Below are 22,993 nucleotides of genomic sequence, written 5' to 3'. Positions count from 1 at the left end.
CCGCGCGTCTGCGGCTCTGCATAGTGCCATGCGGATGCATATTAAATACAAAGAATATTTTGCAGACATGGGAATATGCAAACTAACAGAGCTTTTGAAAGAAAAAGCGCCAAAGTCCGTGCGAAACACACAGGCAGAAAAGTGCCGAGGCTGGAGGGTGGCCATTGACGCAAGCATGATTCTATACCAGTCCCTGGTGGCGATTCGCCATGGGATAGACAGCCTTACAAACAAAGAAGGCGAGACGACTGCACACATATACGGCATATTCTACAAAACCATCAACATTCTCGAAAAAGGAATCATTCCCGTGTACATTTTTGACGGCCAAGCTCCAGAGCTGAAGGAAAACACTTTGCAAGAAAGAAGAGACCGAAAAGAAAAAGCAGAAAAAGACCTGGAGGCTGCAGAGACCGAGGAGGACCGGGAGAAGTATGTAAAAAGAGCTGTCCGCGCAACAAAGTACCACGTTGAGTCTGCGCAGGCCTTGCTCAAAGCCATGGGCGTGCCGTATGAAACAGCGCCAAACGAGGCAGAAGGATACTGCGCCGCCCTTAATGCGGCAGGATACGTTGACGCCGTTGTCTCGGAGGACATGGACTCGCTGGCGTTCGGGGGAAAGATGCTTTTGCGCAACTTGCTTCCGTCGATAATGAAAAAGAACGTCCCTGTTATGGAGATATGTCTTGAGACGGCGCTGAAACAAACCGAGCTCGAGCACACGGAGTTTGTAGACCTGTGCATCCTTCTGGGGTGCGACTACTGCAAAAGGCCTAAAGGCGTTGGGCCTAAAAAGGCGTACGAGCTCATCCAGAAGCACAGAACAATAGAAAAAATTGTTGAGTGCGAAAGCCTCCAAATTGACGCAGACTCCTGGCCATACAAGGAGGCCCGGAACATTTTTTTGCTGCAGCGCGTGGACAGGCCAAAGGCCTTTGCAATAGATGCGCCGGACACAGAGGAGCTATTCCGATTTCTAGTTGATGCCAACGGGTTTGATCGAGGAAAGGTGCAGTCTGGAGTCAACAGGCTAAACGCTGTAAAAAAAGCCAAAAAGCAGTCCAGCCTGCTCTCATTCGCCAAAAAGGTCATCTAAGCCCTGCGCAAAAGGGCTTGCACATGGGGTCTCGCTGAAGTCTCCCAGAAAAAGTTCTGTCTGCAGCGAGACCCCGCTGCGAACAGAAACTGGAAAGACAGAATAGCACAGACATATATTTATTATTTGGCTCTTTTACAGATTATGGCTGGCTGATTAGATTAGGTTAGATTAGTGAGTTATTGCATTGTGAAGATCAATGTGTTCAAAATACGCGCTGCCGCTTGTATGGTCGTAGCTTTCACTGTAGCTGTCGCTTGTTTCGCTCAAGAACTCCTCGCTGTGGTCGTCGCTCTGCGCAGCCCTGAGAATAAAATGCACATTGTGTGATCTTTGAACATTGCTGCCGCACTGATACATTCTGTTTTGCGAGCTATCCTTTTTGCAGAGCTCCCACACGGTGTACAGAACAACAGAAAAAAACACGGCCTGAAATGACCAAAAGATGCTCTTTGCGCTGCTTCTCAGTATTTTCATTCGAAAGAAAGGTGCAAGCCGCTAGAAGGTTTATATGTTTTGCATTCCACAAATAAAAGCGAAAAATTCCTCCATGGAATGAAAATTTTTCAAGAGAGCGCTCGAACGCTTCTTACGGGGGCCTCCTCGATTCTTACCGCAGTAACCATAATAGCCATCCCCATAATGCTTTCCGTGGAAAGGCTCGCACAGAAAAAGAAATCACTTTATGCCAATAAATAGACGCGATTATTTATTCAAACTTCACATGTCTCTTGTTGTTGCTGTTCTCAGACGCCCAGCTTCTCTTTCCAAAGGCCCTTTCGTTGTCTCTTCTTCCGTACGAGTTGTCCCGTCCTCCAAAGGAGCCTCCTCTTGGTCCGTTGTTGTTTCTCTTCTCGGACAGCTGTGCTCTGATGCTTCTATCCATGTAGGTTATGTTTGAGTTAATAAGTTTCTGTGCCTCCTCGCTTGTTGCCACAGACGCAAACGCAAATCCCTTGGGCCTTCCGGTCTCCCTGTCTTCTGGGATTCTCAGCTGGGTCACATCTGCGTACGTCTTCAAGTGCCCTATGAAGTCTGCGTGGTCAACGTCAAACGGAATGTTTCCTAGGAAAACTGTGTGCTCTCCGCCTCTGTTGTTGGCAAAGCCTCTCTGTCCGTCTGCTCTAGGCTCTCTCTGGCTGGACTTAGCCATGTCGACTACGATGATTCTTCCCTCGTGCTCTGTTCCGTCCAGCTCCCTGGCCTTCTCGCACGACTCCTTTGACTCAAACTCAACGTATCCGAATCCCTTGCCGCCTGGTCCGTCTCTGCTTCGGGGAATTCTCACCTCTGTGATGTTTCCGTACTTTCCAAAAAGCTCCTTCAAACTCTCCTCGGTGCATCCAAATGTGATTCCCTTTATGAAGATGGTTCTCTCGTCCTTGTTCTCTTCTGGCTCCTTTGCTTCTTCCTCCTTGTTCGATGAATCTGATCCGTCGTCTGATCCTTTTTCTGATCCCTCCTCAGAGTCGGTTTCTGTTGGAGACTCGCTGTTTTCCTCAGCAGAGTCGTTGCTGCTCTGCTCGGAAGCAGTCTTCTCGTCAGAGGCTTCCTCCTTGGTTACTTCCTCGGAGTTGGACTCTTCTACAGAAGCGACCTTCTTAACTTCTTCTTCTTCTTTTTTGGTTTGTGTCTTTCTTACTGCCATTACAAGGGTGTTGAATTTGCAGAATTTTTTATTTTATAGTTAAAATTCGGCCAAATTTTTTCAAGCGCCAAAAACTAAAAATAAATAAAGCAAAGTCCGGGTATATGGCATATTTTTAATTTCTTGCACTGTGTGCTTCTGAATTCTCTGTCTCACAAGCTGCGCTCGGGCCTTGCCCCACTCATGCGCTGGCAGGGCTAAACACAAAAATCTTCTTGTTTTCCGGGCTAAGAGAGACCGAAACTGCAGAGAACAGCGAAATCCACCGCTGCCCACCTCTGCCAAGCACTGCGCCTTCTGCCTCGTGCACTCTGCATCCTGGCGGCAGGACAAGCACCCCGGTGATTCCATAGTATGGAAGATACACCTCTATTCTCTCCGTGCTTATGCCCGTCACAACAACACTTACCACTTTTCCTAGGATTATGTATCGGACGTACAAGTTGTGTGCGTGCCGAGCAACCCACTTTGCTGATCTATACGATCTATTGACAGAGTCGCAGATTTCTTCAAGCCTTGCCTCTGTTACGGGAGGGTACCTGTGCGAGTGCATGGCGCAGTGCAGCTGCCGGTGGACGACTACGTCCGCATACCTTCTGATCGGGGATGTAAAGTGGGTGTAGTTCTCCATGGCCAGCCCATAGTGCAGCTTGCACCCTATGAAAGACGGCGCATACACGGCCTGTGTCATGCATCTTGTTGCCCAAGCTCCAATTGTGCTTTTCAGGCCGGGCGTGCTTGAGCACTCTTTCAGCACCCTGGAGAGCTCGGACGGGTTATGAGGGTCCAGGCGGATGCTGTCTGCTCCTGAAATGTGGGACAGTGCTTTTTCCAGCTCCTTGAAAGAGGACTGTGCAGGGCGAGGGTGGACTCTTATAAGAGACTCTTTCGGGTACTTTTCTGAAATGTACTCGGCCACGTGCTGGTTTGCCAGCAGCATGAACTCCTCTACCAGGGAGTGTGTGTCGTGCTCTTCGGCGTGGTCCTCCTCTGTTATCATGTGGCTTCCCGGGTCCTCAGAGATGTCGCAAAACCGCTTTGCACTTCTTGCGGTTATTCTGCACTCGTCCGAGTGTATCATGAAGGCGCCCGTCCGCAGCCGTTCTTTTTTCAGAAGGCGCGAGACTTTTTTCAGGCTCTGGATCGACTCCAAAATCTCTCTGGACCTGTACTCTCCTGTCTCTAGAGCATGCGATGCCTGGTCGTACGTGAACGACTCCTTCGACCGGATAACTGTTTTGGCAAATCTTCTGTCCTGGAAAACGACTTTGTCCTTCTCTATCCGCAGCCTCCAGATCACAGAGAAAGCCAGTCTGTCCACATTTTTGTGCAGCGAGCACAGGTTTGTTCCCAGCAAGGACGGAAGCATGTCGATTCTCCTGTTTGGAAGGTACGTTGTGCACCCTCGAATCCTGCCCTCCCGGTCCAAGCAGCTGTCTGCCTTGACAAAGTGCGTTACATCCGCAATGTGCACGCCCACTTCTATGGTTCCGTCCGGGTTGTTTACAGCGTGGAGCGCGTCGTCAATATCCACGCACCCCTCAGGGTCGATACTTGCAATTGGATACTCCCGGAGGTCTTCTCGCTCGCTCAGGTCCTGCTGCGAAACCGCCCAGGTTTCATCTGGCAGCTCCTGCAGTGCAGCTGCCTCAAACGGCTGGTCGAGAATAGAGTGGTGGGACAGGAGAGCTGCAGTTTCGGCCTCTATGGTGTCCTTCTCCCCCGTGACCTTCACCAGATACCCAACAGGATACTCTTCTTGCTCGGGCCACTCCTCGACAGCGGCCAGAAGCACTTTGTTTTCCAGGTCCACGCTTTCGGGCACGCAGCAAAGAACTGTTGGAAGGTTCTCCATCTCTGGCTCTAGCAGCACGTGCGCTCCGTCCACCCGTTTTAAAAGCGTGCATGGAAAGGGCCTTCTAGACCTTCTTTCTACGTCTACAACCCTTCCTATGCATTTTTCGCCCCCCTCATGGACCACCTCCACCACAACACAGTCGTTGTCTATCGCCCGGTTAAGGTGCTCTCTTGGCACCTCAATTCGCGTCTGGTGCCCCTCTATGTTGCACACAATCGCTCCGCCCGAGACTCTGTCCGGGATGTTTATAGGCCCGAACTCGGCCTTGTCTTTTAGCTCGGCAATTTCCTCCCTGCTCCAGTATCGAGCGTGCGGCTCCTTTGCTTCAATCGATATTCCAGGCAGCTGCGCGCCCACTCCCAGCGTAAACATGGAGGATGGAATTTCCCCTTCGCCCTCCCGGCGCGAGTGCACTGCCACAAACTGGAGCATTGGCAAGTGGTTTTGGTACCACTCTGCTAGCCCGCTGTAGTACTCTTCCCGCGGCCTGGCTCCTGCACACGCCCACACGCTTGCAGAGTTGGCGTCTTCTATCAAGGGAAGATTGTACCTGTCTATAACGGCTTCCAGCCTTCTAAACGTGTTCATGTACTTTCTTTTCAGCTCCTGCACCGCGGTTCTGCTTATGATTATGTTCGTGAGCGCCTTCTCTTCTATAAACACGATAAAGTCGTGAATGAACTCGTCCGAAAGAATGTAAAAGCACGCAGACCTGCCTATTTGCTCCTGTATTCTGGGGTTTGCGCCTCCGCAGCATCCAAAGACACAGTTTGTGCTCTCCTGCATGTACATCTGCATGGGCATTCTGCGCACTTCTCCCTTCTTTGTCTGTTTATACGAAATATTTATTCTTTCCATTGTGTGAAAATATTTTTGCATGAAAGAGCTTTCTGAATTTATCCATTCTCCGGTTTCTGTTAAGACCTACTGCAATCGCGTGTACACAGGCACCCTTCTGGCGGTGGACAAGTACCTAAACATAGTTCTGCAAAGCATCCCAGGCACAGACAACCTGAAGAAAGGGTTTGTCTTTATAAAAGGGTCGAACGTCCTTCTTTTTACAGTCCAATAGCCTGCCTGCGTCTATTGCCATGTTGTAGATCTCTGTGCTGCTTGGCCAGCACGACAATAAATGCGCGTGTGCGAGTTATGCTTCTCTCCCTGCTTTGGCCGCTGTACAGAGGCTTTGTGTGCATTTCTGGGCCTTCCTGTAAGCAGGGTCTATTCTTTGCTTTTGTGCTGCTTGTCTCTACATCCGATCCGCCCTGCACACAGGAACAAAAACCATACATTTTGAGAATTGGACACTACACTTTATTTTTATATGCGCTTTCTGCGAGCGCTTGCTTAGCATTCAAAAAGTGGTGCACACAGCCACGACTGGCAAAAGGCTTTTCTATGCGTTGATGTTTACAATAGAGCCAACGGCTGCATTCTGGGGCATTCAGGCGAAGGAAGTTGGCTGCAGTAGCTCAAATAGTGCGGGCTCAAGAAACTAGCAGGCGCAATTTGAGGCACTGCAGCAGCGGTGCTTTCCGCTGCCTCTTTCGCAGGTGTAGAAACCGCAAATAGAGTGCGAGCGGTTACAAAAGGGCTGCCCCATACAGGTCGGGGTGGAGGCCGCTGCAGGACGCGCTACATTTCACTTCGTACATAGAAAAGAAGCGTTGAGTCGCTTTTAAAGAAAGGGAGCTTGCATATTTTCCCTTCTATAAAGGTGTTCCAGAGAACGCTTTCAATGTCCACGCTTTGGTCTTTTGGAAACTCTCTTTCGTCCAGTATCTGTGAAAAATAGTACCTCCCCCGCGTGTTGTTTTGGTGGGCCACAGACGCGCGGAGCGTGTATTTAAGAATCCTCTGAGAGCTATTTGCGTTTTCATCAAGCGAGTCATCTTCTTTTGTTGTGACAAAGAGGTCCTTCATTTTGTTGTGCACCTCAGAGGATATCAGGTCTGACTTAAGCATTTCCTCGCACTCTTGGGGCGCGCTCTCCCGCGAGTCCATTTCCATGCACGGTATGAAGATTTCTTTTTCTATTTCGTGGTCAGAGCTGTTTCCAAGAATCGAGTTTGATGGCCTTTTCAAGCGGATGGCAATTATTTGGGGCGTGTTTGCCAAGCAAGAAGTCACAATTTTTGTCTTTGCCCCGCACTTGCAGACCGCGTCCAGCTGCTTTGTGGAGAAGTACTCGGAAACAGACTGCCGCGGCTTAAGGTATATAATAGATATTTTCTCGGACCGCTCCCATCTCTCCTTGCACGCGCCACATGTTATTTGCGACCTCACAAGAACGTAAAAAAGCCCGGAGATGCTGGCCTTTTTCCCGTCGGTCCTTTCCATTCGCTTTAAAAGCGACAAGAAGTTTCTGAAAAAGCGGGCGGCGTCCATTTGTATGGCTTCTCCCGACCTTTCATACGAGTTGTTCACTATTTCTTCAATGTGGTCCACAAATATGTACTCGTACTTTTTTAGAGCGTGCATGCAGAACACTTTTACAAGTATTTCATTGAAAGAGTTTAGAAACTCGTTGTTCTCCTCCTTTATGACTAGGTCGTTGAATATCGCCATGTTTCCTGTGCTGAGAATCCCATAGGAAATAGCGTGAATGACCGCCAGTGCATACCCAGGCGATTTCTGGTACTTTTCCGCTCGGAGGCTTTGGAAGCACTTGCACCCCTCTTTCCTTCCGAGATCGGGGCTCCCTTTTGCGCTCTCCTGCGACTTGCACGCGTAGCACCCCGAGATAATAGAATACTGGCACGCCAGTATTTTGTTGATGATTTCGTCAAGCACAAACACCCCGCAGAACGAGCAAAAGGCCACAATGCACGTCCGCCTCCGCACAAGTGCATCTATATTTACAAACAAGCAGTGCTCGGTCTCTTCAAAGTGCGCGTATGCATGCTCGTTCCCCTCCAGATCGTGCCTTTTCCGGCCGCAAAAAACAAGCCCACAGGCAATGCACAGCCACCGGTTCTCCTGGAGCAGGCAGACACTGCAGGCGGAGGTTTTGCAGTATATGGTTTTTGGCACGTTTGAATAGAAAACCTTCCCCATCTCCTTAAATATTTTGAACGTGTGCATGCACGGAGAGCTCCATTTGGAAGACCTCACATAGCTGTTTGCAATGGTCTTGCACTTAAGCAGCTCCAAAAATCCCTCTATCATGCAAAGGTCGTTTGCTTTGAGACTTACCTCGGTTATGTCGTTCTCCTTATGTATCTCCACGGGGAATTTTACATGCCTCTTGTAAAGATGAAAATACCCGTGTTTCTCGCAGAGCTCCACACCGCACGAGCATAGTTCCACAATGCTCTTGTAGTTCTCAACAAGGCACTGTGTGCACTTCCCTTCCAGAAAATCTGCCCGAAATTTCATTCAAAGAGAATAGGACTCCACTTTTATATGTTTTCGCCAGATCAATATGATAAATGTGTTTTATTCACTGCACAGCCTATAGAAAAGCACAGTTGTGTCTTCTACAAAAAGAGCGTCCACTCCCGTTTTTTCGTTGTCGTAAATCACACATGCGTTCTTTTTAGATACGATTTTCTTTTTGCCGGCCTTCTCATCCTCGCTTAGCGTCTTCTGCGATGCCTCTGCGCATTTCTGATACTCACTGTACACCCGGCCCTTTAAATCGGAAGCGCACTCCTCCAAGGGGATCTGCGCAATGTAGTGCCCTGCATGAGCAGTCCCTCTGTGCACAATTGCAGCCAGAAGCCTGTACACCCGCTCCTTCTTTTGGAAGTCCTTCACCGTAAATCTGCTCTCCAGCGGGGCGCGCGCGCCTTCGCCTTCTGTCAGCCCTCTCTTTATCCCGACGGAAAAGACCGCAGGAGGCTCCACTATATTGGCTCTTTTTTTCTTTTTCTCCCCGCAGCTGCACGTGACAGGCAAGTCTTCCTCCATGAACAGGCTGTCTATTGTCTGCTCTGACCCAATGTACACTATTGGCGCAGACTCGCCCTGCTTCTTTGACATCCCGCACGAATCGCACACAATCAGCATATCCTGTTTAATTTTGAAAACCCCCGACACATCGCTGAAGTGCCCCATTTCGTCGTAGTTTCCTATCAGCTCAACAAGGTCTGTGAAGTACTCTGACGCGTCTTGCTGCGTCCCCAGAACATACCGCGGATATACGCTCTGCACAATAGTGCACAGCCTCTCCACGGAGAAGCTCTCCACCTTCTGCCTATGCGAGGCGTCTATCTGCCGAATCACCTTTGCAAACTGGCATCCAAAGCAGTCCTTTGGGCCCTCGCAGTTTGTCTCGTACACAGGATCTAGCCTGTGCATGTTCTCCCTGAGGCAGTATGCAATTGACTGCAGAACAGACGATATATAGCATGTGTTTCCCAGGTCAGTCATGCCGCCTGTTTTCCACACAACCGTGTACGGTATTAATGCAGTCTCCGAGCCCAGGTGCAAATTTTCCACTTTTGTGTTCATTCTTTTGGACACCTCCAGAGTGTTCAGTGCGGGGCTGTCTTTTTTTGGCAGCGTGCTTTTTATTTTTCCATACAAGCCATTTGACACCATGCTGTCGCACTTGTAGCAGTATGCATCGCATGTTTTTCGGACATCGTCGATGCTCTGGACCTTCACAAACACGCAGTGCTCGGCATTTTCGCTGTAGTGTTTCATTCCGTGGCCCTTGCCCTCCACGCCGTACTGCTCTCTCCCACAGAACAAAACGTTGCACTTTGTGCAGAGCCAGGTATTGCTGTCGATTTCGCACTCGCTGCACACGCTAGTGTCTACTGCAAGCGCGTCTTCGTAGGACACGTGCTCGCACTTTTGCAGCTCTCCGCCCTCTATTTTCGGGGAAAGAAGGGCCTGCCGCACTTGGCTTATTATTAGGTCCTTATCAACCGTGTTCCCGAAATCTTCTATTTCTATTGATATATCAGGCATGCTCCCTGCCACAGAAACCGATATTACAGCATGACCCGGGTGGTGGTGCATGTCTGAGTGAGAGCTGCACATTTCCGTTCCGCAGCTGCAGTACAAAATCGGCTCGTCTTCGGTGTTTCTGTAGCAAAATGTGCATTCGCCTGTGAAGTTCATGCAAGAAAACATTTCTAAGCAATAAAATATTTTTTCTTTTTATACCCCAGATGGAAGTTGAACAGCAAATCCAGCCAGAAATTGAAGTAACTGCAGAAGTAGCACCGGAAGTAACAGAACAGCCGCAAGCCAAGATTGTGTTCGGAGTAGCTCACATATACGCATCCCACAACGACACCTTTGTGCACATAACTGATCTCACCTCAAGAGAAACCATTTGCAAAGTGACTGGAGGTATGATCGTAAAGACGGACAAGGACGAAAGCAGTCCGTATGCCGCTATGTTTGCCGCCCAGAGAGCAGCAGAGCTTGCCAAGGCCGCAGGATTCAACGCCGTGCACGTTAGAGTAAGAGCCAGCGGAGGTGTAAAAACAAAGACGCCAGGCCCTGGAGCACAGAGCGCCCTTAGAGCACTTGCCAGAAACGGCCTCAGAATAGGAAGAATCGAAGATGTGACTCCCATTGCCGCTGATAGAACAAGGAAGAAGGGAGGTCGTCGTGGAAGAAGACTATAATCATTAAATGCACTATTTATGCCTCAAACAAAGATTTAAATGTTTTCCAATGCGCCGCTGCACGAAGAGAGCCGGGCGTGCTGGGCTTTTGCATCTGCCGGAGAGTCAGAAGGCACCAAATATGTACAGGAAGGATAGGCGGAGCGTGTTAAGCATATTCCTTTATTAGTGGCATTTCTCTATCGCCTTCCATATTTTTCCTTAAATACTTGCAGTGGAAGTTTCTGCTTTGTAAACTCCCACGGCCTCTGTATGGCTACAACTCTGCTCTCAGACACGCACATGCCATCAACCACTGAATGGACGTAAATCTTCTTCTCTTCCTCGTCGGAAAGCATCTTTATTAGGCCCTGAGATGCGAGCAAAATAGCCTTTTCGGTGGTGTACACTCCAACAATCGGGAGCTTCGACGAAATGTCTCTGCTTTCCAAAATGCCCCCGTCAAGCGAGTGGGTCACCATAACCAGAGACTTGCGTATCTCAGAGTCTGTTTTGTACCCAACACAGTGCACCTTGCCTGCCCGGCATGCAGCCAAAAAGTACAGGGTGCCCGGGCTCTCTATCTTTCGGAAATCTCCGCTCTCTGGGTTGAGCAAGACCACGCTCTGGCCGGAGATGATTATTTCCTCCCCGCTTCCCTGTGATATGCTGGACGGGATAAAGTCCACTCCTATTTTGCTAAGAGTCCACGTTTTCTGGGAGGCCTCTGCTTTCTCCTTTTCAGCCGAAACAACGGAAAGAATCAGGCACTTTTTCTTTTCATAAACGTACCAGATGTTTCCGCCTATAACAGAGAAGCGCAAAACAAAGCCCTTTATCTGTCTTTCTACAGAGACTGCGTTCTTGCTCCAGTCGTACCTGTACACTCTAAGCCCCTCCCTTGTTCTGACCACGGCTCCAAAGTCAACTGCTGCCACCTCCAGAATAGGGCTTTTTGTTATGTGTTTGAAAATGAGCGTGGTCTTGTCGCTTTCCTCTGCAACATCGTAAATAAGCATTTCCTGGCCCTCTGCCGCGTACATCTTTGAGTTCCCGTACGCACACGGCCTGTCCTGGTACATCTTCAGGATGAAAGTCCTCTCCACCTTCGGAATATTTCCCACGGTCACACACCCGTCGTCAGTAGCTGTTATTATGTTTCCATTGCACTCCTTTATGAAAAGACAGTCGGAAACGCCCATGTCATTCTGCGACTCCTTTGTGTAGTACCGCGCAGTCTTGGAGTAGCACACAACCCTAGAGTCGGCGCCGGACATGAAAACTCGCTCTCCAATCGTGCACACGCCATTCAAAGCGCTGCCTCTGACCTCTATCACCTGCTTGACCGCAGCCTCGTCCACGTCCACGATGTACAGGTCTCCCTCCAGCGTGCACATCGCATACTCTCCGCCAACCACATGCGCAATGCCCGTTATTGCGGCTGTCTTGGACTTGTTGTTCAGCTGCATGTCAAGGCAGGCCTTTCCGCCCTTCACCCTCACAAACCGGCTGGTTTTTGTGCCGAATAAGTACTCTCCCTTCTCTCGGCCAAAACATGCAGATACTATGTACCCCGCACTTCTATACACAAAAACATCGTCCACGTAGACTTCCGAGCCGCCCTCCACCAAGCTGTATATCACCAGCTGGCTTCCGTTCTCGCAGCACACTCTCCAGGCACCCTCTCTCTTGCACTTTCTGATGCCAAATGTGTTGGTGTCCAGATAGAGTACTCCCTCAGACAGGGAAGTAATAATCAGCAAATCACCGTTAAACTCCGCAGACTGGACGTCTTTCATCCCCACGTCAATGGCTACAATTTTGAATAAACTTGGATTGCTGAATATTTCGACCATTCCGCTGCTTCTTACAGTGGCAATGTATTTCGTATTTACAGCCAGCCCAGAAATGCTCTCCGGCGCACTTGCGTTTCTTCTATATAGCTGCAAACGCATGTAAAAAAATTTTCTTCGCCGAAACAATATATTCTAGGCCTCGAATTTGTGCCAGGACATGACAAGGCTTCATTCTTTCTGCAGCTTCCCAATATTAGTGGCAATTTAATCTTTAGAAAATTTGTATGCACAAACAAAGAGTAGAAGAAACACATGCACAACAAACCGCAAACACTATCGCACGGCAGGATTGTTCGTGCAGAGCTTCAGAGGAAAAAGATATTTGTTCTTATAGGGATACAGGCATGCATTCTTTTTACACTTATATTCTTTTTATTTCGACGGAAAAATAATTTCATGGAAGTTCAGAGGCATACTTTTATTCTTGAGAAAATGTATGATCTTATTGACCAAATCAATGAAGAGGTAGAGACTTGCCTGAAAAAAGGAACGCGGAAAGAGCAAAATTCCGAATTCAGCAAAATAGATTTTATTGAAGGGCTGACTCCCATTAGGCTTTCGGAGATGACTGCTGTTTTCGATCTTGTCGGAAACATAGGGGAGTACTTGGCGCTGGACCGCAGCAATTTAGGCGAACTTAGAGAATTGCCCAGCAAGGTAATAGTCAAGAGGGTCATCCTCAAGATAGAGAACAGCCCTGAGGAGGAAAAGATATCCACGCTTCTGGACCACCCGCACATCGTAAAAACATATTTAACGTATCGGTGTAACTATGTAAACTCCAAGGGGGTAGAGCAAAGCCTGCTTTGGCTGTTTATAGAGCCGCTGAATACAAAGGTTTCCATAAAAGAAAACGCCAAGAAGGAGGACGAAATCAGGGCAATAATGAGGGACACCTTGGAGGGGCTAGCATATATGCACAGCCAGCGCGTGGCGCATCTAGACCTCAAGCTTGCAAACGTGATGGGGCACAGGGACCAGAACAACAACATAACGTACAAAATAATTGACTTCGGGTTTTCAAGGCAGCTTCCAAACGACAAAATAGAGGAAGTGTATCCCAAAAGATGCTATGGCACGTTCCCGTACAAGTCTCCTGAGGTGTGGATATCGAGTGTGCACGGGTTTTCGTCAGACATATGGTGCATTGGTGCAATGTCTTTGTTTTTGGCGAACAGAAAATCTTCGTATTTCCAGAAAAGAGCTGCTGAGGGAGAGGGGACCACAAAAAACTACTCAGACTTCCGCCAGTTTCTGAACGGAACTGTGAAGATAAAAATTGATCCGGAAACTTCCCCTGAGCTTGTTTCTTTCATCAGGGACTGCATGAAGAGAAACCGGGAGGAGAGACCAACGGCAGAGAAGCTCTTAGACCATGTGTTTATACGCGGAGAGCAGCTGCCAGACGAAGATCTTGAGAGTATCTCATACTATATTTAATTTAAATAAACAAAACACACTTAGCTAACGTTACTGGCGGATAAAAGGCCAAGGCCACCCAAGAGCAGATACTTGCTGTGCAGAGAAAGGAGCGCATGGTGGCAAACCCGAATAAAGCCTGATCAGTCTTTAAATGGGTTGGGCATCGCTGTCTATTTGTGGCTGTGCCGGGTGCTTAGCTGGCACCAACAAACTATGTTCTAGCCGGAAAAGGAAAGAACGATGTTGGATGTTTTGCTAGAAGCTGGCGAATTGCTAATTACAAGATATGGGGCTTGAAAGTGCACAAACGAGCTTTTTGCGTGTGCAGGCGCATAGAAGAAGTATCAGGACAGGCTGGCCCTGCACCCACAAAACAGGCTGGCACTAGGCTGGCGTCAGCTTGGGATCTGATTTTCGATATAGACCTAGCACTGCCCAAACAAAAGCATGCAAGATATCTTTGGCTGGGGTGCACTCCTGCCTACAGAGAATGTATGTGCACGCTTATGCCAGCACAGTCTTCGCTAAAAAAGAACGGCAGCATGCTAGGAATATATCATTAGAAGCTGTAAAAAAATATTTTCATGTCTACAATCGACACAGTGCAAGAGAAGAATGAAATTCCAAATATACAGATAGGAGAGATAATTGCACATGGTGCAACATCGACCGTGCGTAAAGGGAAAAGCGCAAGCGGGGCCGAGTATGCAGTGAAAATCATGTTCACAGACTGCCCGAATAGAAAAAGCGACGCAAAAAAAGAAGCGGCTATACACAAGGCGCTTGTGCACCAGCACATTGTCAAGCTTCAGAGCGTTCATTTTACAAAGACGCACACATATCTAATAATGGACTGTGCTGTGAAAAATGAGCTGTTCATGTACATAGACCCCGGATCGGGCCTTCCAGAAGACATCTGCCATTTGTACTTGAAACAGCTGTTCTCTGCCCTGAAGTACATACACAGCAGAGGAATATGCCACAGAGACATCAAGCCAGAAAACATTTTGCTGGATAAAAACTACAACTTGCAGCTGGCTGACTTTGGGTGCTCGACTGTGTATAGAGGCGCAAACGGGCGAAGGCTTCTCACCAAGCAATGCGGGAGCTCCAACTACATGGCGCCTGACATTCACTGCGGAGAGTACGACGGGGAGTTTGTAGACGTCTGGTCTTTTGGGATGGTGGCTTTGGTGATTCTCACGGGAATTGTTCCATGGGAGAGCCCGTCCCCCAAGGACCCTGAGTTTGAGCGGTTCCGTCTGAGCACGTTTAGAGACTACTCGCCGTTCAACCTCCTAAACAAAAGAAAGCTTGGCATGATTGAAAAGTGCTTGACGGTTAAGCCGGACGCGCGTATTCGGCTCAGCGGGCTAAGCATTAATGAGTGGCTGTCCTCGCCAAACATGTACATGGGGCCAGACGGCCTGGTCAGGTCGCCTGAAACAGTTGCTGCCAAGCTGATTCCGTCAGAAATGGCTGCGTTTTCCCAGCCCGACGCTTGCATTTCTCCTGCAGGGCGCGCGTGCAGCTCGCAGCCCGTGTTTCTCAGCTACGACACGTTCCCCATCGCCACGCGGATATACAGCTGTGCACCGCCTAGCATAAGCATGCAGGTTTTGTGCAAGTCGCTCTCTGACCTTCTTATACAGTACAGGGCAACAGGGAGTGTTGTCTCTTTCAGCACGGTCGATGGGTCAAAGAACCTCATTAGCGGCGAGATATTTTTGAAAAAGTGCGGGCCAGAGACCCTGATTATTTTCCAGCGGATCCGGGGGAATTGTCTAGAGTATAAAAAGATGTTTAACATCATCAAGGAGCGATTTATGGCCAACGCAGATGCACACACATCAAATTTCCGATAGTGCATGCCCAGTGCCTTTTGTTTAATAAATCCAAGCCATACACCTACAAGCAGGCACAGTGCGCATGCATAGTATATTTTCTTCGGTGCAAAATGTGATATTTTCTGTGTTTTTGTGGCTTTTGGAATGTGCGTTTGCGCTTGGCACAGGGCAAATTTCTCTTGCAGCACGCATGCAAGCACTTGCTTGGCGCTTTTATTTTCTTTTATTTTTGCCGGAGCATCTTTGCAATGAAAGGCCAGATAGTTAAAACTGTTTTGCCAAACGGGATAAGTGTTATACTGCGGAAACTGCCTGTTGAAGAGTATCTTGTGGGGGTGTGTCTGAAAGGAGGGTCTATAAAGAACGCAGAGGCTGGGCATCCTGAAGGGACCGCGCACTTTTTGGAGCATGTTCTAGTGCAACAGACAGACCCAAGCATAAAAAAAGCCCATAATGTTAGCGGCCGAACCACACAGACCCACATCTCCGTGTACGGAAACGGGAAAGGAGATGGGGCTGCCGCGCTAGCAAAGAGCCTGCTTTCTGCCGCAGGAAAGCCTGTAGAGGCGGAGAGCCTGCGAAAAGAGCTTCCGCGGATACTCGAAGAGATGCAGAGAGTGCGAAAAAGCGGCCAGGAAAAAGAAGAAAAACTTGTTGGAGGCATGTTCCCAAACAGCCCGCTCAACGCCTCTATACTGGGGCATGCAGACACGCTGGAAAAGATCACGCCGTGCACCATACAGTCATTCCTTGAGAGCACATTTGCATCTGGGAATGCGCTACTAGTTGGAGTTGGGAATATAAACGTGTCGGAAATGATCAAAGCAGCAGCAGAGATTCCCTGCCGCCCAGCCCCTAACAGAAGCGCAGCTCCCTTTTCAGCGGCTTCTTCTTTACAGAGCACGCCAAAAAGTGCACACACGGAAAGTACAGAAAAGCAGCCATCTGGAAAAGAAGAAGAAAAGGGCATCCATGTGTTTGTGGGCTATAGAATTCCATACACAAAAGACATAAAAGACTATGCAATGTATTTGGCAATTGCCAACTCCATACAAAAGCAGATTCACTCCATGGGCTTGGACATTTCTGTCCGGCTGCACTACACAGAGCTGGGCGGGGTGCTGTACTTTTTGGCTGCAAAAGAGGCATACAGCACAGAAAAGCTTGAGCAGATTATGAACAAGGCGGCGGACCAGGTGGCAGAGGACACGCGCAAGATTGTGGCTGTTGACCCAGAAAACCTGGCGCTATCCATGCTAGAGCTGCCCGGATACTTGTTTTCCATAGGCCTTGGGCTAAACACAGAAAAAGATCTGCTAGACACTCTGCGCACTCTAAAAGAGTCCGAGCTTAAAAAGGGGATTGAATCTCTGCACTCGGAAAATACACTCACGTTCACTGCAAAGGCAAACAGAGCACTTGACGCGTAGACGATGTTTGTATGGGCTTGAAAACACCAATGCCGCTAGCACACGCGCTTCCGCTGTAGATTATTCTGAGCCTTTCCTGTGGTGGCTGCAATATCGTGGATTTTACGCCTTTCAGAGAATATGCAGTGCATGGGAAGCCCAGAGAGAAAGAGGTGCACAAGAAGTGGTTGCGCCAAATTTTCCTAAAGATGCAGGCCTCTGTTCTCTGTGCAAAGCTGTAAATCTGAAATAGACATTGCAAATTATCTGGCCTCTTGTGAAGTAAATTCTTTCTAATCCTTTGCGATTCTACTTCTAGCAAATTCTTTCTAAAAAACATCCGCCAGTCCAAAAGAAAAGCCGTGCGGAGGCCTTTTCTGGAGCCTAAATATTTTCAAACTTTGTGGGATGAAAATCTCAGACGTATTTTTATTTCTAGGCTTTACTTGCGAATAGTTTTAAGGCGTACTGCGTTCGGCCAGAAAAACGACAGCTAGCAGCACCAAGCGCAAAACCACATACACGCAGCAGAGTCAATCTGGCCTATGCCATGTTGGTTAAACAGATGCCTATGCACTCCCCCAGCAGTTTAGAGCCAACCCGTTTCTGTGCATGAAAAACATCTCTTTCTTAACGCTTAAATAGGCAGAGAAAACTCAGGCAAACCAAAATACAGTCGCTACTCTACAACAGCATTCAATTAGAAAATCTCCCTAATATGTAGTTTGTGGACGCCATGCGGTGGGAGAACAGCTGAAATGCGATGTTAGTTGCATATAAAATATTACTTATTTATTACAGTAAATTATCCTATTTGCATACTGCAAGCAGGACTTAGAACTAGTGCTTCTTGCCCTTGCCTTTTCTAGAAGGGTTTGAAGAACTTCCAGATCCGGCTCCTTTGCCTTCCGATGCATTAATTGCCGCTCCACTTCCTGAAGCACCGCTCTGAGAAGCACCACTCTGGGAGGCACCACTCTGGGAGGCACCACTCTGAGAAGCACCACTTCCTGAAGCACCGCTTTGAGAAGCACCACTCTGAGAAGCAGCGCTCTGGGATGTAGAATCGGCTGCTTCCTGGCTTGCGGCGCTGGCTGCTTCCGAAGAAGATGCTTCCTCAGCGGATGAAGCTTGCTCAGCGGATGACGCTTCCTCAACGGATGACTCCTCAGAAGTCGATTCCTCTACTGATGAGCTGCTCTCTTCGGCGCTTGACGAATCTTCACTTGAATCCATTGCTCCAAAGCCGTAGTCTGCAGAAACTGAGTGTGCGAAGAAAGTGAGTATAAGTAATCCAAATGTTAATGCTATTGTCTTGTTCATCTTGGTTCTTTGTAGCACGTTCTGTATTTATAGACTAGGTTGTCGGTTTGTGTGTTTTATTGATCGATACCTTAAAAGCGTGATTGGATCCTTTACAAAGTATCAGTAAGTTTGTTATACAAAAAACCTATATTTTTTCCTGGGCTCTTATTTGTGCATTTGGAGAAGCAGGCACAGCGCCTTCTCTTCTACGCAGTAAAAAAATTTTTGACTGCCTCCTTTGCCAAGGACTCCGCTTTCTTGTCTCCATACGGAAATTTACGAACAATGTTTCCATTCCTGTCTTTCGAAATAACAGCATTGTAGTGGGTGCCTGAGTAGCAAAGATAGACAACAGATCGAAAAGCCTCGCCAAACTCGTATGTTCTTAGGTCCTTGTCAATCACGCACACCTTGGTTTCGTATATCTTTGATATCACAGTTATTTCAGTGGCTCCGCCCCATATGTGCGGCTGAACAATCCAGGTAGAGTATGCAAAGGGCTCCTTCTCTATATAAGGGGCAAAGGACTTCGGGCTTTTCATAATTTCGTCCGCCACCATTTTTCGGAGAGAGTCGCTGTTTTTCGCGCTTAGAAGCTCGCTCAGCGCATGAAACAAGCAAGAGTTATCGCTAGGCACCTCCATAATAGAAAAGACTGCGCTTTTGTCAAAGAACGTGCAGGTGTTGGTTTCCACAGGGCCCGCAATCTTCGCAGAGCTGTCCGCGTATATGCACTCTAAGTTTGAAAACACTTCGGAAATGGGCAGGTCGGACCTTTCAACAAGGGAGCGGACGGTTCCTTTGAAAAGATGTCTTTTGCCGCCGGCCTTCTTTTCCACTTCATCATACAGCGCCTTTACGCTCATGCTGTCGCCCATTTCGCAAACAAAAGACGAGGTGCCATCTATGATTTTAAAGCGCATTACAAATATACAGAAATAAAATTTATTTATGCTTTTGTTTACGAACGCCCTTCAAATTGTTTTGCAAAATAGAGCCAAGCAAGGCCTGAGCTGCACAAGGGCACGCATTTATTATTTTTAGTAGCTAAAATACAGCCTAGTGAATTTTAGCTGATATTTCTGATAGTAAGTGATCCTAAAAACAAGCCGCTCAGTTTTTGAGAGTTTCCTCACCGACGCCATTTCCTCTATCTGCGTCTGCTTGATCGGAGTGGATTTTATCAAAACACTTTCCTCCAGCCCGTATATCCGTTTTATCTCCATGGCGCTTTTCTTTGCCTCTAAGTCAATCATAAACGGATACCCGATGGTCTCGCTGCTGTATTTTATAACGGCCTCAATCTTTATCTTTTTGTCAACCTCCTGCACGGTCAGCAAAACCATGTCCTTTAGGCTTATTTTGCTGGCTGTGATCTTGTAGGATGAAAGAGTATCCACGCCCGGATACGCCTTCAGTATTTTTGTGTCTGCTGTGAGCGCTGCGCTGTTCTCCAAGCCCAAGGCCTGCAGAACCTGCTCGCCCGTAACGTACTCTGGCAGAATGTACGCCTTCTTTTCAGACAGGTTCACATTCTCTGTCTTGTCTCCCAGTGCAGACAGATAGGCCAAAACATGCCCCTTTTCCAGCTCTATGTGGACCTTTCCCTTCGCAATCTCTGTTATTCGGAACTTCTTGGACTCCATTGTGCGCTCTAGCACGCCCTGGAGCTGCTCCTCTGTTATGTCGGAAGGCACCCAGTAGTTGCTCACCTGCTCGCCCTTGTGCACAAGAGTGTATATCTTGTGCGTTGCCAGGGTTTTGAAGTACTCTGCAAGGACCTTCGCGCCTGCTTCCAGAATGATTACGCCCGACTCTCCCGAAAACAGCTTTTCAAACGTAACACTGTCATCTATCTCCTTGGGCACTCCGCTAATCTCTGCAAATGGCGGTATTGTCAGCTTGTGCCCGGCCTTGATCCACTCCTTTACACACGCCTTTTTGTTCACAACGTGTACCGACTTTATGTCTATAAGCACCTTTAGGTCGTACGGCTGCCCCATCGCTTTTGCCTGTTTTATAAATAGAATAAACGAGTCGTCTTTGGTTATATTTTTGTCTGCCTCTATAGCAAACAGCGAGCTGCCGGCCATGTCTGCCACAATAGACCCCTCCCTGACCTGCCGAAGCGCCGTCTCCCTTTCAATAGAGTACAGCAGAATAGAGTCTATGGCTGCATTCGGCCGAGAGAGCAGCTTTTTCACCTGCGCCACCACCTGGTTGTACGACTGTGAGTTCTCTAGCTCCAGCACGCCCGGGGAGACTCTCAAGTATTGGTGGTCGTCCGAGAAGTATCCCAGGCCCCAGTACCCCTTGAGTATGCTTGGCATGTATACCTCCAGCCGCGCCTTTTTTGAGAGAAAAAGCTCCTTTTCAATCGAGCTTCTGACGTCCTCGGGCACCACCTCAATGTTTGCATTGAGCATCTCCTCCATTTGCGACGTTCTAACGTACACCAGGTAGTAGGCGTTTGCTGTTTTTATCTTGTTCTTGTATGCATGGCGCCCTCCAAACGTCTCCTGTATGGCCTCCTCCTCCATGCACCGGGTGACATAGCTGTCGTTAAACTTGTACCATCCGTCGTGCTTCTTTATGTATGCATAGTAGTGCCCCTCCGACATGCCATTTCCTTGGTGCACGTTGACTGCATAGAGCGTGTATCGGTTGTCGACCGCCTTGTTTTGCGTGTACGGAGACAAGTCGAGCGTGCTGGGGAACGAGTAGTAGTTGTTCAGCTTGTACACCTCGCCTGTCTCGTAGTCCATGTTGAACCGCTTTATCTGCAGAAACAGAACCGGCGGAAACGTCTTGCAGTAGTCAGACTTTGTCGCAGGAACGTATTCGTGCTTTTCGCAGTGGTATAAGTTTGGCTCCTTTAGGTGCATCACGCTGATGTAGTTGTGCAAAGAGTCTTCTAGCGACGTTCTCGAGCTCTCATTGTATGGGAGATCCATCACCAGCTGGAGGTCATTGTACTTTTCTGTAATTTCCCGGACACACCCCTTTTCGCACCGAATCGTTGTTCCCAGCGTCCCATAAAAAGTGTCCTCAATATACTTGAAGAAAGGCGTTCCCTTTGCCTCCTTTTCAAGCTCGTCCAGAAGAGCTTTGAAGAACTCCTGGATGTCCTGCTGCTCGTCTATGTCTTCGTCCTTCAGCTTGAATGCGTGCGTGAATTCTTTGGTGTCCGCATACATTGCATTTTTCCCCAGCTGGTAAAACAGCTTCTGCATCTGAACAGTTTTTTTTCCGGGCGCTTGCTTGAAAAGCTCCTTGACAAAGCCTTTTATGTGGAAGAGCGTTTGCATAATCGTGTTTAAATAGCAGGTCGCGCCCAAATTTATTAGCCCTGTGTAGGGTGTGTCTTTTTTGGCCTCGTAGCACCGCACTGCCGAGAGTATTTTTATTGTGATGGTCTTCTTTTCCTTTGGCTGCACCTCCACCCCAAACTCCAGCTGGCTTCCAAAGCCAAATGTCACTCTTTTTTCTTCTTTTTCTCCATCCGCGTACTCTATGCATATGACATAGTCTGTAAACACTTCAAATGTCAAGTACCCAAAATACTCTAAGTACACATATGGCCTGCTTACAGACACCAAGCCAAGCCTCCAGGTGTAATTATAGGAGTTAAAATATTCACTAAATATGCTTTTATCTCCCCACTGATGCTTTACCTTCCACTTGAAGCAGTAATCATCCATTCTTTGTAAAAAAATAAGAATATTTTATTTACTTTATTTTCGTTTGTCCTGCATAGTTTTAATTTAAGCCATTTCAATGTGAACATTCGATGTGAAGACAGGCTGTGCCGCACAATTCACCCTTTTATGGATAAATTAAGCCAAAATGACACTTCTAGATTCGGCTGCACATACTGTGCGTGCTTTCTCCTCGCCCTGTTTTGTGGAGATTCTGGTGCGCCAAAGGCTCTGCGCAACTGCTCTTTGGCTCTATTTCCGTTTGCTGCTCAGAGTGCAATGTTTTTGTTTTCAAGCTTATGGCTGAGAGAAAATTTGCGTTAAAATTTGCGTGCACGGTCTGTTTATGTTTGAAGCCCTTCTGCAGGCGAATTCTTTATGTTGCTTTGGCGCAATGTTGCAGCACATAATTGCAACTCCCCCGCGCACAATGGCGATCTTCTAAACTATTTTGCCAGATGCGCATTTGAAAATGTGTTGGCGTGTTCTGCGGCCTTCTATCGCCGCATGCAGCAAGGCAAAAGCCCCTGCGCCCTCTCACCCTCGCCTTGAATAGCCCAGAGGCTCAGGCCGCTCCTGAAAGCACACATTCAAGCAGAGAAAGCGATGCAAACTCAGGCATGACAGGGCTTCTTGTGCACACTTTGGGCAGGATGTTCGCGTTTCTCCTCATTGCATGCAGAGAATATGGATTTTGAAGTTGGTCAATAATCGGCTGTCTTTGGAATAAAAGATTTCTATGGCCTTTTTGCTCATTCTTTAAATAATCATGTAGAATTTGAAAAACTCTGGAGGGATTGTTTTATTTGTCTTTCACATATATCATGCCATCGAAAACAGGGCGCACTAAGAAGATAGAAAACCAGAGGCAAGACCGCTTGTGATTTTCAGAGAGCAATTTAGATAACCACAAAATAGATTTTCATTCACGGCAACTTGCTGTTACACAAAGTTTTCCGAAACTGACATAATCAGTGATGGCTTTTCTTTTTTGGCTTAATAATAATTTTACTTTTGCACAGTAAAATACAAATTAAACATGCAACTTCAAAATCATACAAAGATAAGCCTGCAGAATGCACTTTGTGCTGGCTTCTGCTTGTTGCATCTAACAGACCATATTTCCTGCAGCGAGTCCGAGCTTGCCGGTCTTCCATACAAAAAACGGATTTTGTGCAGAAATTATCTTTCAGAGCAAGCTCAAGCTGTGGAACCAGCTGCAAAGCACTCAAACCTAGAGGAGGCCAGCACTTCCAGGTTGGAGGCCTATCTGAAAGACCAATCCAA

General features: G+C 48.0%; 14 protein-coding genes across 14 annotated transcripts; 6 read left to right on the top strand and 8 right to left on the bottom strand.

The window, feature by feature from the left end:
* On the top strand, window positions 1-1,096 carry NEMAJ01_2130 (flap endonuclease-1; the record flags this gene model as incomplete). The annotated part of the gene is made up of 1 exon (XM_047915968.1): window positions 1-1,096. A coding segment is annotated over one exon (1,096 nt), but the record flags the coding sequence as incomplete, so codon positions are not given.
* Window positions 1,097-1,267: 171 nt separating this feature from the next.
* On the bottom strand, window positions 1,268-1,573 carry NEMAJ01_2129 (uncharacterized protein; the record flags this gene model as incomplete). Its single annotated transcript, XM_047915967.1, has 1 exon — window positions 1,268-1,573. The coding sequence occupies one exon, from the start codon at window positions 1,571-1,573 to the stop codon at window positions 1,268-1,270; it is 306 nt and encodes a 101-aa protein (XP_047771924.1).
* Window positions 1,574-1,805: 232 nt separating this feature from the next.
* NEMAJ01_2128 (nucleolin) lies at window positions 1,806-2,744 on the bottom strand (the record flags this gene model as incomplete). The annotated part of the gene is made up of 1 exon (XM_047915966.1): window positions 1,806-2,744. One exon carries the CDS (start codon window positions 2,742-2,744, stop codon window positions 1,806-1,808), a length of 939 nt encoding a protein of 312 aa, XP_047771923.1.
* A 181-nt stretch (window positions 2,745-2,925) lies between these two features.
* On the bottom strand, window positions 2,926-5,460 carry NEMAJ01_2127 (exosome complex exonuclease DIS3/RRP44; the record flags this gene model as incomplete). Its single annotated transcript, XM_047915965.1, has 1 exon — window positions 2,926-5,460. One exon carries the CDS (start codon window positions 5,458-5,460, stop codon window positions 2,926-2,928), a length of 2,535 nt encoding a protein of 844 aa, XP_047771922.1.
* A 19-nt stretch (window positions 5,461-5,479) lies between these two features.
* On the top strand, window positions 5,480-5,674 carry NEMAJ01_2117 (U6 snRNA-associated Sm-like protein LSm6; the record flags this gene model as incomplete). The annotated part of the gene is made up of 1 exon (XM_047915955.1): window positions 5,480-5,674. The coding sequence occupies one exon, from the start codon at window positions 5,480-5,482 to the stop codon at window positions 5,672-5,674; it is 195 nt and encodes a 64-aa protein (XP_047771912.1).
* Window positions 5,675-6,237: 563 nt separating this feature from the next.
* Window positions 6,238-7,980, bottom strand: NEMAJ01_2126 (uncharacterized protein; the record flags this gene model as incomplete). Its single annotated transcript, XM_047915964.1, has 1 exon — window positions 6,238-7,980. One exon carries the CDS (start codon window positions 7,978-7,980, stop codon window positions 6,238-6,240), a length of 1,743 nt encoding a protein of 580 aa, XP_047771921.1.
* A 60-nt stretch (window positions 7,981-8,040) lies between these two features.
* Window positions 8,041-9,687, bottom strand: NEMAJ01_2125 (ubiquitin carboxyl-terminal hydrolase 5/13; the record flags this gene model as incomplete). The annotated part of the gene is made up of 1 exon (XM_047915963.1): window positions 8,041-9,687. The coding sequence occupies one exon, from the start codon at window positions 9,685-9,687 to the stop codon at window positions 8,041-8,043; it is 1,647 nt and encodes a 548-aa protein (XP_047771920.1).
* Window positions 9,688-9,725: 38 nt separating this feature from the next.
* NEMAJ01_2124 (small subunit ribosomal protein S14e) lies at window positions 9,726-10,190 on the top strand (the record flags this gene model as incomplete). The annotated part of the gene is made up of 1 exon (XM_047915962.1): window positions 9,726-10,190. One exon carries the CDS (start codon window positions 9,726-9,728, stop codon window positions 10,188-10,190), a length of 465 nt encoding a protein of 154 aa, XP_047771919.1.
* Window positions 10,191-10,369: 179 nt separating this feature from the next.
* Window positions 10,370-12,124, bottom strand: NEMAJ01_2123 (uncharacterized protein; the record flags this gene model as incomplete). The annotated part of the gene is made up of 1 exon (XM_047915961.1): window positions 10,370-12,124. One exon carries the CDS (start codon window positions 12,122-12,124, stop codon window positions 10,370-10,372), a length of 1,755 nt encoding a protein of 584 aa, XP_047771918.1.
* A 153-nt stretch (window positions 12,125-12,277) lies between these two features.
* On the top strand, window positions 12,278-13,465 carry NEMAJ01_2122 (uncharacterized protein; the record flags this gene model as incomplete). The annotated part of the gene is made up of 1 exon (XM_047915960.1): window positions 12,278-13,465. One exon carries the CDS (start codon window positions 12,278-12,280, stop codon window positions 13,463-13,465), a length of 1,188 nt encoding a protein of 395 aa, XP_047771917.1.
* A 566-nt stretch (window positions 13,466-14,031) lies between these two features.
* On the top strand, window positions 14,032-15,312 carry NEMAJ01_2121 (serine/threonine-protein kinase CHEK1; the record flags this gene model as incomplete). The annotated part of the gene is made up of 1 exon (XM_047915959.1): window positions 14,032-15,312. The coding sequence occupies one exon, from the start codon at window positions 14,032-14,034 to the stop codon at window positions 15,310-15,312; it is 1,281 nt and encodes a 426-aa protein (XP_047771916.1).
* Window positions 15,313-15,542: 230 nt separating this feature from the next.
* On the top strand, window positions 15,543-16,724 carry NEMAJ01_2120 (uncharacterized protein; the record flags this gene model as incomplete). Its single annotated transcript, XM_047915958.1, has 1 exon — window positions 15,543-16,724. One exon carries the CDS (start codon window positions 15,543-15,545, stop codon window positions 16,722-16,724), a length of 1,182 nt encoding a protein of 393 aa, XP_047771915.1.
* Window positions 16,725-18,214: 1,490 nt separating this feature from the next.
* NEMAJ01_2119 (ubiquitin thioesterase OTU1) lies at window positions 18,215-18,931 on the bottom strand (the record flags this gene model as incomplete). Its single annotated transcript, XM_047915957.1, has 1 exon — window positions 18,215-18,931. The coding sequence occupies one exon, from the start codon at window positions 18,929-18,931 to the stop codon at window positions 18,215-18,217; it is 717 nt and encodes a 238-aa protein (XP_047771914.1).
* A 117-nt stretch (window positions 18,932-19,048) lies between these two features.
* Window positions 19,049-21,709, bottom strand: NEMAJ01_2118 (ubiquitin carboxyl-terminal hydrolase 7; the record flags this gene model as incomplete). The annotated part of the gene is made up of 1 exon (XM_047915956.1): window positions 19,049-21,709. The coding sequence occupies one exon, from the start codon at window positions 21,707-21,709 to the stop codon at window positions 19,049-19,051; it is 2,661 nt and encodes an 886-aa protein (XP_047771913.1).
* Between the last annotated feature and the right edge of the window lie 1,284 nt (window positions 21,710-22,993).

The sequence above is a fragment of the Nematocida major genome (assembly GCF_021653875.1).
Source record: "Nematocida major strain JUm2507 chromosome Unknown 2283, whole genome shotgun sequence".
Classification (NCBI taxonomy): domain Eukaryota; kingdom Fungi; phylum Microsporidia; genus Nematocida; species Nematocida major.
This window is presented reverse-complemented; position numbering and strand designations above follow the sequence as displayed.